The sequence below is a fragment of the Lontra canadensis genome, unplaced genomic scaffold (assembly GCF_010015895.1).
Source record: "Lontra canadensis isolate GAN:19392208 unplaced genomic scaffold, GSC_riverotter_1.0 scaffold30, whole genome shotgun sequence".
Lineage (NCBI taxonomy): Eukaryota > Metazoa > Chordata > Mammalia > Carnivora > Mustelidae > Lontra > Lontra canadensis.
In genome coordinates, this window is record NW_022631024.1 from 18,592,917 (window position 1) to 18,608,297 (window position 15,381).

At 66.0% G+C, this 15,381-nt stretch overlaps 2 protein-coding genes across 2 annotated transcripts in view; one reads left to right on the plus strand and one right to left on the minus strand.

Annotated features, from left to right (window-relative positions):
• Window positions 1-6,163, minus strand: part of KCNT1 (potassium sodium-activated channel subfamily T member 1) — a 60,489-nt gene extending 54,326 nt beyond the window's left edge. Inside the window, exon 1 of the mRNA XM_032866226.1 lies at window positions 6,105-6,163. Coding sequence (XP_032722117.1) covers window positions 6,105-6,134 — 30 coding nt within the window. The 5' untranslated portion in view covers window positions 6,135-6,163. The remainder of the gene's footprint in view (window positions 1-6,104) is intronic.
• A 1,632-nt stretch (window positions 6,164-7,795) lies between these two features.
• SOHLH1 (spermatogenesis and oogenesis specific basic helix-loop-helix 1) lies at window positions 7,796-12,762 on the plus strand. Its single transcript, XM_032866403.1, has 8 exons — window positions 7,796-8,514; window positions 8,791-8,931; window positions 9,369-9,516; window positions 9,898-10,019; window positions 10,103-10,200; window positions 11,267-11,453; window positions 11,925-11,995; window positions 12,545-12,762. The coding sequence occupies exons 1-8, from the start codon at window positions 7,796-7,798 to the stop codon at window positions 12,760-12,762; spliced, it is 1,704 nt and encodes a 567-aa protein (XP_032722294.1).
• The last annotated feature ends 2,619 nt before the right edge of the window (window positions 12,763-15,381 follow it).

Genomic DNA, 15,381 nt, shown 5'->3' on the forward strand with positions numbered 1-15,381 from the left:
TGGCCCCTTTGGTGCTCAAGGAGTCAGTCGGCAGGACTACGGAAGGTAAAGGGTTAAAGACCTGCTCCTCCCACCAAAGGCACCAGGCCCTAACGGTCTTACGCGCTGTTTCTGCCCCCCCCAGTCAGACGGCTCCAGAGCCCGGAAGGCAATGGAAGCTTCTCTGCTCCTCCATCGGGGTCGGCCCCAAGCTGTCGTGAAGCCACACGCACGGGACCCACGTTGGCTTCAGCCCAGCTCCCTCAGGACCCGCTGTACAAACAGCCTGAATCGACTGTCCACGAGGGGATCGAGGAGCCGTTAACGCCGCACAACCAAACCCAAATTCAGTTTACCTAGAAAAAGTGCAACGTACTTTGTTATGCTGAGAAATTCAAGGACGCAGTCCATCTGGATCTCGTTGGCAGGCACAAAAATTATCTGTTAAGATCCAAAACCCACGGATACGTTCCACAGAGGAAGACACACCCCCACCTTAGTTAACAACAATAAAAGGAACCTTCCAGCAATCGAGGCCAACATGGCGCCTGTGGCCTGGGATGCCAGTCTGCCTGGTACGACGGGAGCCAGCCCAGGGGACAAAGACAAGAGCCAGAAGAACGAAGGCTGAAAAGAAATGCACGCGTCTCCTGGCGTGTGGCCAGCACGCCCAGAACCCCTGAGAGAATCAACTCAAGAACTGTTAGAACAAACGGGAGCATCTCACTGCCGAGCCCCACCTGAGCACACCCGCAAGCCGGGAGCAGGAGCAAGAACACGGTGGCGAGCATCTCGGACAGACCCTGCTCACGGTGGCCGCACGGACCCCTGGAGCCGAGGGGACCGCGTGGGAGACAGCCCGGCACGCGGACACCGGCTGGAAGCCGTCGCTAGCAGGACAAGAAGGTCATGCTCCCGACAGGTCCGCAGAGTGCTCCCCAGACAAAGCAGCAACTCGTTCCCATCAACACACGTGGTCAATCTCTCAAAATGTGACAAACTGTTTCCGAAATTCAGACCGAAAAATAAACGTGCAACCCGGGCCAAGACCAGCCTCGCGGCTGTCAGCACAAGCCGCAGCCACAGGAGCCCTGGGGTTTGGCATGAGAAAGGACACGTGGCAGGGAGCCGGGGACATGCAGGGGTGGTGGGCGTGGTGGCCCTCCCCACCCACACCAACCGCGGTGACGGGACATGGGGACGTGGGCCTGGCAGGGTAGGCGCTGGAACGCAGGTACCCGGGCTGCGGCGAGCGCGAGACCCCACCTTGCGGCCGCCCATGGAGGAGACTGGAATAGGACGCCGGGAAAAGCTATCTGGCGTGGAGAAGGCCTCTAACGCGTGACGACCACAGCACGTCGAGAAACGGAGCGGAGGGCAGAACCGCGATCTCCAGGGACAGCCACCGCCACCGGCAGCAGCAATCCCACCAGGTCCCCCACCGGACCGCCTGCAGGTCGCAGAGGAAAGACACACGGGCACAGAACGGCGAAGGACGGGTGCGTGGCAGGTCAACGAACACACACAAAGTGGTCAGCGTTCACTGGAGAAGCTTTCCGCCCCTCTGGCGTTCGGGGAGACAGAGCCCAGCACGGGCACATGCCGGTGGCCACGTGTGGTCCAAGAACGTCCAGAATGGGGAGGGCGTGGGGCGGGCTCCCGTGCCCGGGCCTGCCATGCGGACACGAGTGGAGCCGCTGGGAGCCATGCCCTGGCTATGAGGGAACAGCAGGGCTGTCCCGCCTGGAGACGTGGCCCTCACAGGGGGTCTCACACTGAAGACAGCACAACTCCAGTCCCAAAGAGCCTACACAAGAGGGCGTTTCCTCTGGGTACCCAGCTTGTGGGCACGGACTGTCCCCACTGTGCGGTGACCTTGGTTCAGGGGCAGCAGCAGGTGGAAAGGCCACGTCCCATCCACAATGCCACACGAGGAGCCTGTGTCACATGAGCTTGTTGCTAGAGGCCAGGAGGCCAGGACTGGCCCTGCCCCTGGCTTCCCCAGGCCGGAGCGCCCGTCCCCTGGCCCTTGTCCTGGACCCACCTCTGGGCAGGCCTCTGGGGAGAAGTGCCCTGCTCCTCACACCGGGCGTGGGGTGTCCTGGGGAAACACTCCTCTCCCCAGGGCCGTTGTAGAGATCCGGATTGCTGACCGTGCTAATGGACTGTCCCAGGGCCCACGGCGAGTGTCAGTTTCTCTAAGGGACATGGTGTCTCTCCTACGATGTGTCCCTCTGTGGTTCAAACTCAGTTCAAAATTCCCAAGGAGCCTGGAGAGCCACGCCCATCAGAGGCATTGGGGATGGGGGACGTGCTCACGTGGACGTGTGCACAGACGCATGTAAGCACACGTGTGTGAGTACGCCCGTGCACATGGGTATGTGTGTGAGCACGGCCCCACGCACCCCTGCTCATCTTCCAGGAGAGCCCCGAGGTCACTGCAGCGTCATCGGGGCGGGGGGCGGCGGAGAGTGGGCATGGTGCCCGGGGAAGCGGACAGCCACGGACGGCTAAGTGCTTCCTCTGCTGATAATTAAAAAGCCAGAACCTTTCAAGCTCCTCAGCAGCAGGCGGGCAGGCGTCTCTGGGGAGCATGCGCCCTCTCTCCACAGGGGACGGGGCTCTGACTCCTTGCTTCGAATTGCTGGCTCCCCACTGCCTCCCCCCTGCGTCAAGTTCCAGAGGGAGAGCTTGGAACATGTCACTGAGCTGAATTCAAACTGGAAAGTCACCCGAACAGACCCTTCATAGTAGCTCTCTCCATGCACGGAGCTAACCCGGAGGGCAGGCAGGAAGGACTTGGTCATGCTGGGGATGCAGGGCATCGGGCCTAGGCCCAGGGTCCGTCCCTGCCACTGACCTGCCCGGAGCCCGACGTCCACTCAGAAGCCACGGGGATCTGTAGTCCCCACCCTGCCCACCCAGCTGGGCTTGGGCCTACCTCTTAAGAAAGCCCCCCGTGGCACACGCCAACAAGGACATGTCTTGTCCTTGTTCCTGGTCCCTCAAGGATGGGCGGTGGGTCCGTGTCCAGATCGCCAGGCCCAGCACTCCCCCACTGGGTGCCCACGACCCTTAGCTGGTCCTGCCCGAGAGCCGCGTCCCATCCTCTGGCCAAAGGTGCCCGAGGACCTGTCCCTCCGGCAGGACACACGGGATGGGGGGCCCTTAGGAACCCATCAGGACAGCCAGCCCGAGGGGGGAACGTAAACTCGCCTCTGTCGTGGCCGGGCATGGGGGCTCCCCCAGAGCACGGCTACCCCATCTGTCCCCGCCAGGCCCCTGCTCAGCCCACAGAGCTGGCCGCGGGGCGTGCCCCCGAAAGGCTGCCTTGCCCTGCAGAGGTGTCCTCATGAGACAGAAACCCGGTGGGGCTGTCACTCTGTCCACGCGTGACACCTGACTCCTGGCAGGTCCTCGGCTCTTTGAGTCTCGTGCTCTCAGCGTCCAAGAGAGTCCAGTGCCGGGTGGCTCCCTGTCCTCTGACACCCGCCAGCGCCTCCAGGGTCACGTTCCCACCAATACCCTCAGGGTTCCCACAAGGACTCCATGCCAGGCTGCCAGCCTCTCCTGGGCCCCAGGCCCCTGCCGGCCTGGCGCTGTCACGTTACTGCGGGTACAAACCCCGAGCTCCGGTCACGGTCCCCACGGGGGCAGTCCGGAGAGCTGGCTGTCACTTGGCTGGGGAATAGACAGGTTGGTCGACTTCCCCGAGCCTTGCCACACCCGTGTCCCACAGGGTCAGGGAGGACCTCTTTGGGCCTCCAGGTCCGCCAGGTCCTCAAGTGCTGGCCCTGAGACCACAGGAGCCCCCGTCTCCCCGCACTGCCCAGCGCAGCAGTCATGGGCGCCCCCACAGAGGCCGAGCTCCACCTGCTCTCCTGCCCGCTTCCCGCCCTGACCCCTCGGGAGAAACGTGAGCTTGTGCTCTGTCCCCATGCACTGTCCCCAGTGGCTTGGCAGGGGCAGAGCTGACAAGGATGCTCGCGCCTATGCCTGAGCCACAGTGTGGGCAGCGGACACCATGGCCTCCATGCTGCTTGGGACCCGGCCACGGCCCCTTCCTGCTGCTGCCCAGCAGCCCAGAGCTGAGTCCTAAGGTTCCGGGTCCCCTCCGCTAGCAAGGACATGGCGGCCAGCCTTCTTTTCAGGAAACCAGCACCAGCTGAGGTCCCCAGCAAACGGCCTCTGGCCCGATCGCTGTCAGTGTGTCAGGCAATATCACAGGCCAGCAAGAGCCATTGCCTAGGGTGGCTGGCGTGTCCGGAGGCCTCCAGACCTCCCTGTCCCCCATGGGACAGCCCAGAGCAACAACACGGCGGACTGTCTACTACACCCCCCGTGGAAGGTCCGGACGGCACCACAGACTTCTCCGGAGCGGCTCTCGAGGGACTCAGTCCAGGCAGCCGGCCCGGCCCCGCCTCCATCCCCCGCAAACATTTTAAACTCACCAGCATCTACTGTGAGCCTCACCTCCTGGGCAAGGCCCCTGGCTCCGCAGGGGAAGAAGATTTCGGGGGAAGGTGCGGAGGAGGACATCCACCGCACGCACGGTCCGAGAGCTCCCGAGCCGACTTGACCGCCTGCGGCGTCCGGGGCTGCTCCTGAGCCAACACCCATCTTGGGGCGCCCCCCAGACTCCCCCACCCCACCCCCCCTCCAGCAGCAGGCAGGGCCCCGCTCCACATTCCAGGGGCCCCACTCTCCTACTGCAATGCACGTGTGACACGCACACACACACCCAGGCACGCACACATCCGCCCGTCAGGCACCTTCACGCACAAGGCTCCGGACACGCTCAGGGAGACGTGCCCAGGGCACAACTCCGGGGGCTTGTCTGGAGAGAAGGCAGGCAGCCCTCCAAACAGCCTGCAAACCCCCGCTTCCTCCGGCAGCCCGAGCAGAAACCTCGGTGAAGAATTCACACTTAGTCACTAACCCTCCGTGGGGAGAGGAAATCACAGTCACAGAGCCGACCTTGGCCACCCCGCGGGTTACTCAGACCCAGACTGGCAGACAAGCTGGCGGGCGCACGGACTGGCACACTTAGCGGCCGTGGGGCAGCTGGGCGTGAGGACACAGGTCACACCCACAGACCCACCCTCTGACAGAAGCACAGCCCCCAGCGGCCACCCCCACCTCAGTCTCCTCACTCACTGCTGTCTTTCCGAGCTGCTGCTGCAGACTCCCAGGGCTGAAGGCAGACCCAAGCCCCCTCCAGCCCCCTAGGCTGGGAGGCCACCCTCGCGCGGCCCAAGCTGGACTGGACCTCAGGTCCTGGGAACCTTCCCTTCAGGCCTAGGCCACTTCCTGCTGCCCTGGAGGGACTGCTCCCTAATATGGGCCTGGAGGGCCGGCCGAGACCTCTGGCCAGGCCCATCCCTGGCAGGACACCAGCCCTGGCTCTCCACGCCCTCTGCCATCAGGGCCCATAGGAGGCCATGGCAGCCCCAGTGGGGAGGGGTCGGGCTGAGGGGAATTGGCAGTTCTGGGAAAGGCCACAGGGCTCAGACCAGAAGGCTAGCACTGGCCAGCTCAGGGGCAGGACCGGCCTCCCCAGGCTTCTGTCCCTTCCATAACAATCGTTACCTGCAGGACAATGACGTCTACACTTAGAGGAGGAAGAGGATAAAAAGGGCAGTGCCCATTGATCTGACGGGTGGCCGGAGCCTGGGACCCCACCTCCCAGGACTAGACCCAGGGTCCAGGCACCAAGGTAAAGATTCCTGTAGCTCAGAAAGCCAAGAGCCCTCCCCAGGACCTCTCGTGCTTGACCTCACAGCCTAGGGGCCAGCCCCCGCCAGCAGCAGGCAGGGGTACCCACAACCGCCCACCCCCCTGGCCCAGAACCACAGCGCTATTACCGATATCACGCAGCTTCTCTCAAGACAGAGCCTCACCCAAGGTCTGGAGAGAATGCCAAGCCAGGCCCCTGGACTTTGGAGCTGCCCCTGCTGTGAAGCCTGGGGCAGGAAACTGCCCAACCCAGGCCCCCATTTCACCCAAGAAAGGTCTTCCTTCTCCCAGCTGAAGCCTGTGTCCCCAACCCCGCAGCCTTGTCCTTTGCTGCTCCCACTCCAGTCTGGCCTCACCTTCGTTGGGCAGGGGTGGGGGGTGGTCCTTACCCAGACTAACTTCTCCTGTGGCCTCTCCATCTAGCCTGACCTTCTCCTGGGGGTCCTCACTCAATCTCCCTTTCCCCATTCAGCCTGACTTTCCACCCAGCATGACCTTCCTTGGGTTGGGACAAAAAACCCAGCAGGTCTGTTGGGACTCTGCCTTCCCTGGGGCTCCCCGGAGCGCTGTGCCCTCTGGGCCAGTCACCTGGCTGCACAGGACACGTGGCATCCTGGGACACTGCGTGGGGAAGGGTGGCCGACCGTCACTGGCTCCCAAGCCACCTAGAATCTATATCAGGAACTACTCTCACGTTGCTGAGCAAATCGGGACCCAAAAGAGAAAGAACAAGCCCAAACATCAAACAATCAAAAGCCAGGATTCCTGCCTTTGATGTAAAAGCGCACTTCCCTCCCACACCCCAGTCTGGGTCCTTCCTGGAAGGACGGCCCTTGGACCCCAGCTTCCTGCGGAGTACCCTTCTGCCATGGCCCACTTGGGGGTCGCAAAGCCACCACCCCCGCAGGCATGCACCCCAAGGGCCCTTCTTCCAGGTTCGGTGGAGGGCGGCTGGGAGGCCGGCGTGGCTCCAGCTCCCCAGCCCGCGGGGGCGCACCTCCCTGCGCCTGGGAGATGCTGAAGCCCCACACCTAAAGGTGGCCGCGCCAGGACCACCTGCGCGCTGAAAGCGCAGACACACAGACGCCAGCCCGGGGCACCTGCGGGTCGTTGGGGTGAGTGCCCCTCTGGCGCGGCCGGTTCCTGCTTGGAGCGCTCCTGACCCCCACCTCGGTAGGCGGGGTAGGGCGCTCGCAGGCGCGGGCCTGGAGATGGACCTGGGATGTCGGGCTCTGGGCTGGGGAAGGGCCTCGGGTGCAAGGCTCCTGGGAGGGGGCGCAAGCGGGGACTGGGGTCCCTCCACCACGGGACAGGCGCGTCGGCCGTACCTGCGGGCGCATCTGCCGTCGTCGAACACGAAGGTCCGGTTGGTGTGGCCCGTGCCGCGCGCCCCTCGCTGCGCCCCCCTGGACGATCCCCCTGGCACGCGCGCCCCGTCGGGGAGAGGCATGCACGGCGGCAGCGGCTGGAATCCGGAGCGGAGGGAAAAGCTGCTTTGCCTTGGTCGGAGCACCGCACTTTTCTCCCTCCGAGCAGAAGAAAGTCTTTTCCGGGGTGGGGGTCGGGCGCCAGGCGGGGCGTGTCCCCTGCCGCGGCGCAGCGACCGGTCGCGTGGGCGCATCCTCACCCGGGGACCCGCCCTCCACCGAGGCGCTCGGAACCCTCCCAGCCACGCTTTAATGCTGGAAACCCCCAAGGGTACATGGGGCTCCTCGCTCCTGGGGGGAGGGGCTCGGTCCTTCCAGCAACGCCTGCCCGCGTCCCTGGAGGCGCAGCAAGAGGAGCGGACAGAGCCTGGCGCTCGGGCACCGGACGCTCCAAGGACCTGCGGGGCTTGGGCTCTGAGCGGAGCTCCCCCCGGGGCAGTGAGCTGAGGGAGTGGCTCTGGGCAGGCCGAGAGCACCCGCGCGGCCAGAGGCAGGGTGGGGAGGCAGGCCGGCCAGCCCTGGGAGCTGGGGCGCTGGGGAGGCCCAGGGAGGGAAGATGCCATCCAGAGCTGCAGCTGAGCGCGGTCCGCGAGCCCCCGGCTCCTAAGGCGGAGGGTGGCACTTCACCGAGGAGGAGCGCCTGGGAAGGGGACATGTTTCGGGGGACAGGCACAGGTGCACTGCAGACTTGCCGGCCTCCGGGGCCAGTGGGTGTCCTCCAGCCGTTCCCGGCCGACCCGATCGCACAGATCTCCGACGGCAGTTCTCAGACCAGCTGTCCGCTCTCCTCTGGGACCCCCCAGCGGGCTTCCTGGCTGCAGAACCTTCCAGAAACCCTCAGCTCCTCCTCCTCTCCCCACATCTGTGGCTGCCCCGCCTCAGGCAACACCGACGGCACCGTGGGGGGCGTCCTCCCTGCCACCTACATGCCGGGACCCGCCCCGTCCAGAACACCACTCTACCCTCCTGCCCTCCTTCCCGGGGTAGGGGTAGCCTTCGCCTGCGTCCCCCTCCCTAGCCAGGCTCCCTGCGGTCAGGCCTGGCCTCGCAGGTGGCTAAGCCCAGCTGAGCGGGAGTGGGAGCGGCCCGACCGCCCCCCCCAATTCCCCGGGAGAGGGCGGAGGAGCACACAGGCGGGTGGACTCCAGCCCCAGAGCCCCCAGGCCACGCCCGCACACCCCTGCAATGCAGCTTCTGCGGGAGGGCCCGGGTGGGGGGGCGGGGCCGCACGTGGGGCAGGGGTCCACGTGAGTGGGCGGAGCCGGCCTGACGCATGCGTGGTGCGGGGCGTGGCGTCTCGGGTGCGCGGTTACGTCACTGCAGCTGCGCTCATGGCGTCTTGCGGCCCTGAGGCTGCGCTTGGGGGGTGCAGGTGAGGAAGTGGGGGGGCAGTGGAGGGGTCAGGCGGAAGGCCTCTGCTCAGGGGTGCGGGGCTGGGGAACTGAGCTGCAGGTCCCCATCCGGCGGGACCGCCTGGGGCCGGGCACCCTGTGCAGGCCTCGTGGGGGGCGGCGGGCCAAGGGGGGCCCTGCCCTGCAGCAGCCCCCACCGCGCCCAGCGGCCCCCAGAGAAGACCATGAGGGCCCCTGGGTCTCGGCAGCCTTTTCCGGGGTTCACGGAGCTCCACGCTCTTGCCTGTCCTGGGCAGTGGCTCGTCCCCATCCAGCGTCCTGGGCTGCAGCGAGGACTACGGTCAGGCCGCCCGCCTGGTCAGGGCGCCCCCCGAGCGCCCCGGCTCCGTCTCCAGCCTTGGCCTCCCGAGGAACGTGCTCAGCGAGAGGGAGCGCAGGTGGGCGGAGGACCATCCTGGGCTTGCCGGGGCCTTGTGGTGGGGGCGGCGGCGGACATCAGACTGGTGACCTGGGTGTGGGCAGTGGACCAGGGATGTGGGGGCCCTGCAGTCAGCGGGCAGTTAGCATGTGGCAAGGAAACCCAAGGGAGGGGCTTCCCAGGGCCTACCTGGGCAGCCCCCTCTCTGACCCCAGTCCTGGGCGGCTCAAGGGTGTGTCTCTGGGGTCTCTAGCAGGGGTGGTCCAGGGATGGGCTGGCCAGAGCTGGTGCAAAGATCTGGGTAGCCTGTGGCCCACAGCCTTGAAGGGTCACCTTGTTCCGAGAGCCGCCCAGGGGTGAGCCCGGGGTCCTTCTGAGGGGAGAGCCCGTGGCCATGGTCCTTCTCGCTGGCCAAGGCCAGGTGGGCTGCTGGACATGTGGCTTGTCTGGAAGCAGGAAGCGGATCTCGGTGAGCTGCGAGCGCCTGCGGGCCCTGCTGCCCCGTTTTGATGGCCGGCGGGAGGACATGGCCTCGGTGCTGGAGATGTCCGTGCAGTTCCTTCGGCTTGCCGGCACCCTGCTTCCCAGCCAGGAGCCGCACACCGTGAGTGGCGTTCCGCCCGGGCCACGCTGCATGGAGGAGCTGCTGGGGGACATCTCGCCCCCCGGGGGCAGCCAGGGTGGCTGTGATGGCGGTGGGGCGGTGTTCTCTGTTTGTGCCGGTTCCAGCTATCCGTGCACCGTCTCCCCCAGTGAGGTGGGAGCCCCCGGGAACAAGCTTGGTCCCCGCTCCAGTCCCTGACGTCCCCTCCGTCCACCGTTCTGCTCTTCCAGGCCGTGGTCTGTGCTCAGGCTGAGCCTCTCAGACCCCCGCGGGGCAGCCCGTGACGACCCATGGCCTGCGTTTCCTGTGTGTGTGTGTGTGTGTGTGTGTGTGTGTGTGTTGCTCGGCTGTTCTTGTTTACGTGGCTTGTTTCCGTTGTAGGTTCTGGGTCCGTCCAGGGAGGTGTGGCGCGAGCGGCAGACGGACGTTCTGCCGCAGGCCCTGTCGAGTGTGGGCGCAGCAGGGTCCCCAGACTGTGGCGCGGGAGCCTCCGGCCTGACTGTGTTAGTGTCCCCTGGGGGCTGGGGGGCCCATGGGGCAGCAGATGCAGACCGTTCAGGATCTCCCTCTGTCTTCTGTCACCTAGGCCACCGGCTCCTGTGAGCTGTGGGACCGCGGGCGCGGTTGAGGGCGAGGCCCCGCCGGTGGCGGCCGAGGTGGTGGAGGGGCCGCCAGTCCTCCCTGGTAAGCGAGAGCAGGTCGCAGTGCGGATGGGTTTGGTGTCCTCATCAGGGGACAGGCCTGGGCTGCAGGATGGCTTCTGAGCCCGGGGCACGGCGGCGTCTGTTCCTCAACGAAGTTTGGCACCTACTGTGGTCTCATCATGACACACCCACGTGTCGGGGTGAGCCTCGGGGACCCCATGGTGCTCGCAGCTGCAGCAAACAGGTTCATGGACGCGGCCGAGGTGCCTGGGCTTCTAGGCTACAGGCTATCTTTCGTCAGTCCTTGTTGTCCTCCTTTGTTGGGGAATAGCGTCCACGCTTTTGCTCCCCGAGGACAGGCCCCCGGTCCTCCTTTACTTTGGGCCTCTGGGGGTCCCCGGGTCCCGTCCTCGTGCCTGCTGCTGGTCACTGCTGTGCCCAGCTCTTTCAAGCAGCCCCTGCAGCCTGGGCTTCTTGGCGCCCTCCTGATCCTGTCTTCTGGAGCCGTGTGAGTCACAGGCTGCACGGGGAGGGCGTCTGTCCTCTGTTACTGTGCAGTCACGCACGCAGGGCATTTCCGATGACTGCGTCTGGCTCGTGCTGGACCCTGCAGCCCAGCCGTCTGTCACTCCTTGAGTGTGAATGGCTGCGGGGGGTTTAGACCCCATGCACTTGACTGCCTTGGGAGCCAAGGCTGCGCCTTCTGATTGCCCGAATGTGCCCATGGAGTGGGGGAGGGGACCGCCTGTCTCCGGGGCTGGCGGCGGAGCTGGGGCCTCGGGGGAACTTTGGGAGCCGAGGGCAGGCGTGAGGGTGCAGAGGTCACGTGGCAGCGAGCGAGATCTTAGGGTAGAGGCTGGGGCAGGGACTGTGGGCAGCCGGGGCGGGGTTCCGTATCTGAGCTCTAAGGGCTGAGCCGAGGCCAAGCGGGCGTCTCCTCTGAGAACCTGCCCTGACCCCAGTTGCCCAGCACCGCGGCCCCGGGTGTCTGTCTCTGGGTCGTTTGTCTGCCTCCTGTTTCTGAGCTCTCCTGTCCCTGTGTGGGGGACTGTGGACGGGCGCTGAGGGCTTGCGGGAGGCCACCCTACACCTCCCTTCTGTCGTAGAGCCCTGCAGCCTGCTGTCCCAGCCCCCAGGCCCAAGTCCTCCCGAGGCCCTGAGGCCGCCCCCGCTCTGGCCTCCCTGCGCGTGGCAGCCGCCCTCCCCGCTGGTGAGTGCAGAGGCTCCGAGCTGCCTGGGCCGGGCAGGGCCCCTGGCGGACGGGGCCGACCCTGTCGGGACGCTGGACACCAGGTGGGTGCCCTGGTGGGCTTTTGCAGCAGCCGGTACTCTGCCCGCCCCCGCCCCGGGGAAGTCTGCCTGCCCCCCCCCACCTCGCTGTCTGTGTCCTGGCCGCAGCTGGCTGCCCGGGCCCGTTTGAGCCAGACGCCGCAGTGTGGCTTTCTGACGCGTTTCCAAAAACGTTGTCGTGTTTCTAGCCGGTCTGTGTTTTGGCTGATAGTAAACGAGTTTGTGTTTTGTGAGCGTGCGCCAGCTGGGGCGTGGGAAGGGAGCGTGGCAGAGGCTGGAGGGAAACCAGCAGAAGCGGGTGGCGGGATGGGCCCATCTGTCCTCGGTGGGCAGGTTTGGTGTGGTGGGGAGGGAGGGGCGCCCTGTTCTTCCTGAACCTGAAGCCGCTTTGGAGCTGCTGCAGTTTGCTCTTGAGCTTTAAGGCGTTGTGCTCAGCTGGGGTCACTCACGATGACGTCTTCTGATCCCACGCAGGCCCGTGTTGGGATGTGATGTGGAAGACGGGGTGTCCTACTTGCTGAACACTGGTCCCGACTGGTGGCTGGGTGAGTGGGGGGCGGTGAGCCTGGGCCATGCCTCAGGGTCTCAGCCAGTCTGGGTGAGGGGCTGGGCAGGTGGCTGGGATGCACGGGGAGGTGTGAGTGGGCTCACCTTGCTGTGTGCCACCGAGGTTCTGCTGTCTGTCTCTGAGCCTGTTTTCCCTGCTGGTGGTCGTCGAGGTCACGGGTGGGGAGTACAAGGTGGCGCGTGTGCACGTGGAGTGCCCGTGTGAGCACAGTGTATGGGGCTGGCTGTGCGCCTCCTGCCGTTCGGGGTCTGTGTGTTCCCTCCCCCTAAGCATCCTTGCGAGGGCATCAGGACGGGAGAGCAGGACGTCTGTGAGATGAGCCGTGTGGGACGTGGTTTCCCGTCGTGCTCTCATGGGTCCTCCCAGGTCTTGAGCGCGGCCAGCAGGAGCGGATTCGTCTACGTGTCGTGGCACTCGGGAGTCAGGGGCTCCTAAGCTGGGCAGGACAGAGGGGTGGCCTCTTCTGCACCTTGATCCTGCCATGTCGGCCGTGGTACCCAGACTGATGTGTCTCTTCTGCTTCCAGGGTCCGTGGAGGGCAGAGGGGCCCGTGCCCCTTCTCGGAGTGCGGTCAGGAGCAGCCTGCTGGACAGGGCCGAGCCAGGCTTCCCAACGGACCCCGAGCCCGGCCTCCACGAGCTCCCGGATGGTCCCCTGGAGCCATGGGGCTCGGATGCGGGCTGCCCCAGCCTGGCCCTGCGGGAGGAGGTGGACAGTATCTTCCCCGACTTCTTCCCCTGCTAGGCCCGTGTTGCACGTGTCCATGTCGGGTGCCGCGTGGCTTATTTTGGGCTCGGGAGGCAGCTGCGCTGAGCTGTGGCGAGGCTGGCGGGCGGCGGCCAGGGAGGCTGGGGATTAAAGGCGGCCGTCCTGTGGAGAGCGGGACTTGGGGAGCGTCTGTGTAATCAGCGCCATTCACTCGCTCACTGGCAGATGGCACGGCTTCCGCTTGGAGCGCGGGCCTCTGCCCGGGGCTTTGTTTCGGCGCCGTTCTTGGCCTGGCAGAGTCCGTGAATAGCCCTGCAGCCTGGGGAGGGCTCCGGGGCTGACTTCTGGGCTCCCGGCCGGCTCCCTGCAGAGGCAGGCATGCGACCTCACCTCTCATGCCCTGGGACTGGTCCGAGTGGCCCTCACGGCCCAGGGGTCTGTCGGGGGAGGCCCTGGTGCTCTCAGCACAACCAGGGCCCCGGGGGAAGGACTGGTCTCCCTGCCTTCGAGGTGGGGGGGTCCTCTGCACTCTTCTCTCGAGGAGTGGGTGTGCCTGGGACAGGGGCCACCTGGTGTCAGCATCTGGACCCTTCTCCTGGCGGGCATAGCTCCAGCCGCAGCGGCTCTGGACCACTGGGGTCTGGGGAAGGCCTGGGTTACTGGGAGGAGCATCCCCAGCCCCCGTGGTCAGGTGCGGCAGATCCTGCCCTGCCTCTCACCCCCTTTCAGTCCAGCAGAGGCGAGTGTGTGTCCCTGACCCAGGCTGGCCAGGGCCTCACCGCTCTGCTCCTGCTCGCACCTTTCTGGAGACGCCCCAGCCCCCCGTGACCCTCCAGCCCAGCGAGTGCTTCAGGGGCCAGAGGGCTCCCTGTTCTTCAGGAGAGTAGGTTCTCCTGATTGTGAGTCCTGAGCCCCCGGCCCGGGCTGCCTGCCCCGCACCTGCATGCGTTTCCATTCCTGCAGCCGGAAAGTTCCATTCATTCTGTGAGTCACTGCAGACGACCGTGGGGAGCGGCTGGCGTGGGATGGAAGCTCCGGCAGAGAGGGCCCGCGGTGGGGCTGGAGGAGAGCCAGGCAGTGGCTGGGGGGGGCGCTTGCGGGAGGCCGGGTGCCCATGGGGGGCGGCTGTCGCCCCCAGACCCCAGTCCTCAGGACCCCCGTGTTCTTGTGTGTGTGTGCTCGTGGGCGTCGCTGCTGGTGTGCACACGCGTGTTCATGTGTGTGCCTCGAGTGCACACCTGTGCCTCTCTTCGGGGGGGGGAGGATGACGCTGCAGGTGTCCCACCATCAGGCCAGCAGTGGGGGACCCTGCTGTGCCAGGCTGCTGTGTCGGGGCTGAGGCAGGTGCCAGGCCCTGCCCCCATGAGTTTCCGGCTCCCTGAGCCCATGGGGGACCTGGGGAAGCATTGCTGAGCCCTGACCCCCAGGAAGCTGGTCTGTCTCTGCTGGGGTTCACCCCAGGGCTCCCTGGAAATTGCAGCTGATTTTGGTCAAGCTGACCTAGAGCAGGCAGACTCCGAACCCCAGGGCTCCCCCGCACCTTCGACCTCAGGTCAGCACCCACTGAGGGAGATCGAGAGCTGCAGCCGAGGCCCTGGGGAACAAGGGGGAGACTCGGCCCTAGGCTCTCCCTGGGCAGGGGAGGGACGAGGCCCTGTCTCGGAGGGCAGGCCTGCCGCACCTTGAGCCCGTGGAGGGGGCACCTGGAGCCGGTGTGGCAGATGACCCCGGGGCCCAGTCTGGGCCTGTGGGGTGAGAGCCATGGTTGATCGACGACATCTGCCCCTCCCTCCAGCCCCCAGGGGAGGAGAGTGGCCCGGAGGCAGCATTCCCCTGTGGGGCCATGGCCCCTGGCCTGCCGGCTGTAGGAGTGTGGACACAAAACCCGATCCTTTAGGTGGCTGGGGTCTGGCCTCCCCCCTGTAGACAGTGACATGCAGGGCAGAGGCAGGCGGGGCTTGATGGCAGGACCCCCCAGGGGAGCTGGAGGAGAGGGGGCTGCCGCAGGACCTGCTGGGGGCTTGGCCAGAGCTGGAAGGAGCTGCGGGGTCCAGGGAGCTGTCCGCTGCCCGCCGTCCTGCCCGCCGTCCTGCTCTCTGATAGCTTTGTGAACCCGAATTCCGGCCCTGGGGGCAGTGGTCCTCACTGTGCGCTTCAGGCCGTGCTGCTGGCGACTTCGGGCTTGTTCTGGGGCCTTGGGGGTGGCCGGGGGCTTCAGCAAGCTCCACCCAGCTCTCACGGTGACCTGCTTTTCTCCCCTTGGCCCCCACCATGAGGAGCGCCTGGAAGTAGGACACACAGAACAGATGCGGCCCCAGCAGGACCCCAGACGCCCTCAGGCCACACCCTCTCAGTCCACACTCGCCTTGGGTTGGGACATTTTGGGGGGCTGTGCTCACGGCTGGGCCTCGGTGACAGTTGGCCATTGGTCTGAGCAGTGACCGTTAATACCCTGTCTTCCCCTTCCTGCGTCCTGCCTGCTCTCCTCTCCGTCCTCCCGTCTCTCTGCTGCTCCTCTCGCTCCTTGGGCCTCGTGGCCACTGTGGTCACCGTGAGCTGGGGTCTGGGTCGAGGTGTTTGTTTCTGCTCAGGGACCTCATCCAGCTCTCTGACCACACGGGTCCTGCCCTAGGGGGCTGGGTGCTCCGCTGCCGG

What these genes read in the sequence shown, in the direction of transcription:
- SOHLH1 (XM_032866403.1), top strand. Translation starts at nt 7,796, where the DNA reads ATGTTTCGGGGGACAGGCACAGGTGCACTGCAGACTTGCCGGCCTCCG. An exon ending in CCAGCCAGGAGCCGCACACC is followed by an intron (nt 9,517 to 9,897) that starts GTGAGTGGCGTT and finishes TTTCCGTTGTAG; the next exon opens with GTTCTGGGTCCGTCCAGGGA. An exon ending in GGGGCCGCCAGTCCTCCCTG is followed by an intron (nt 10,201 to 11,266) that starts GTAAGCGAGAGC and finishes CTTCTGTCGTAG; the next exon opens with AGCCCTGCAGCCTGCTGTCC.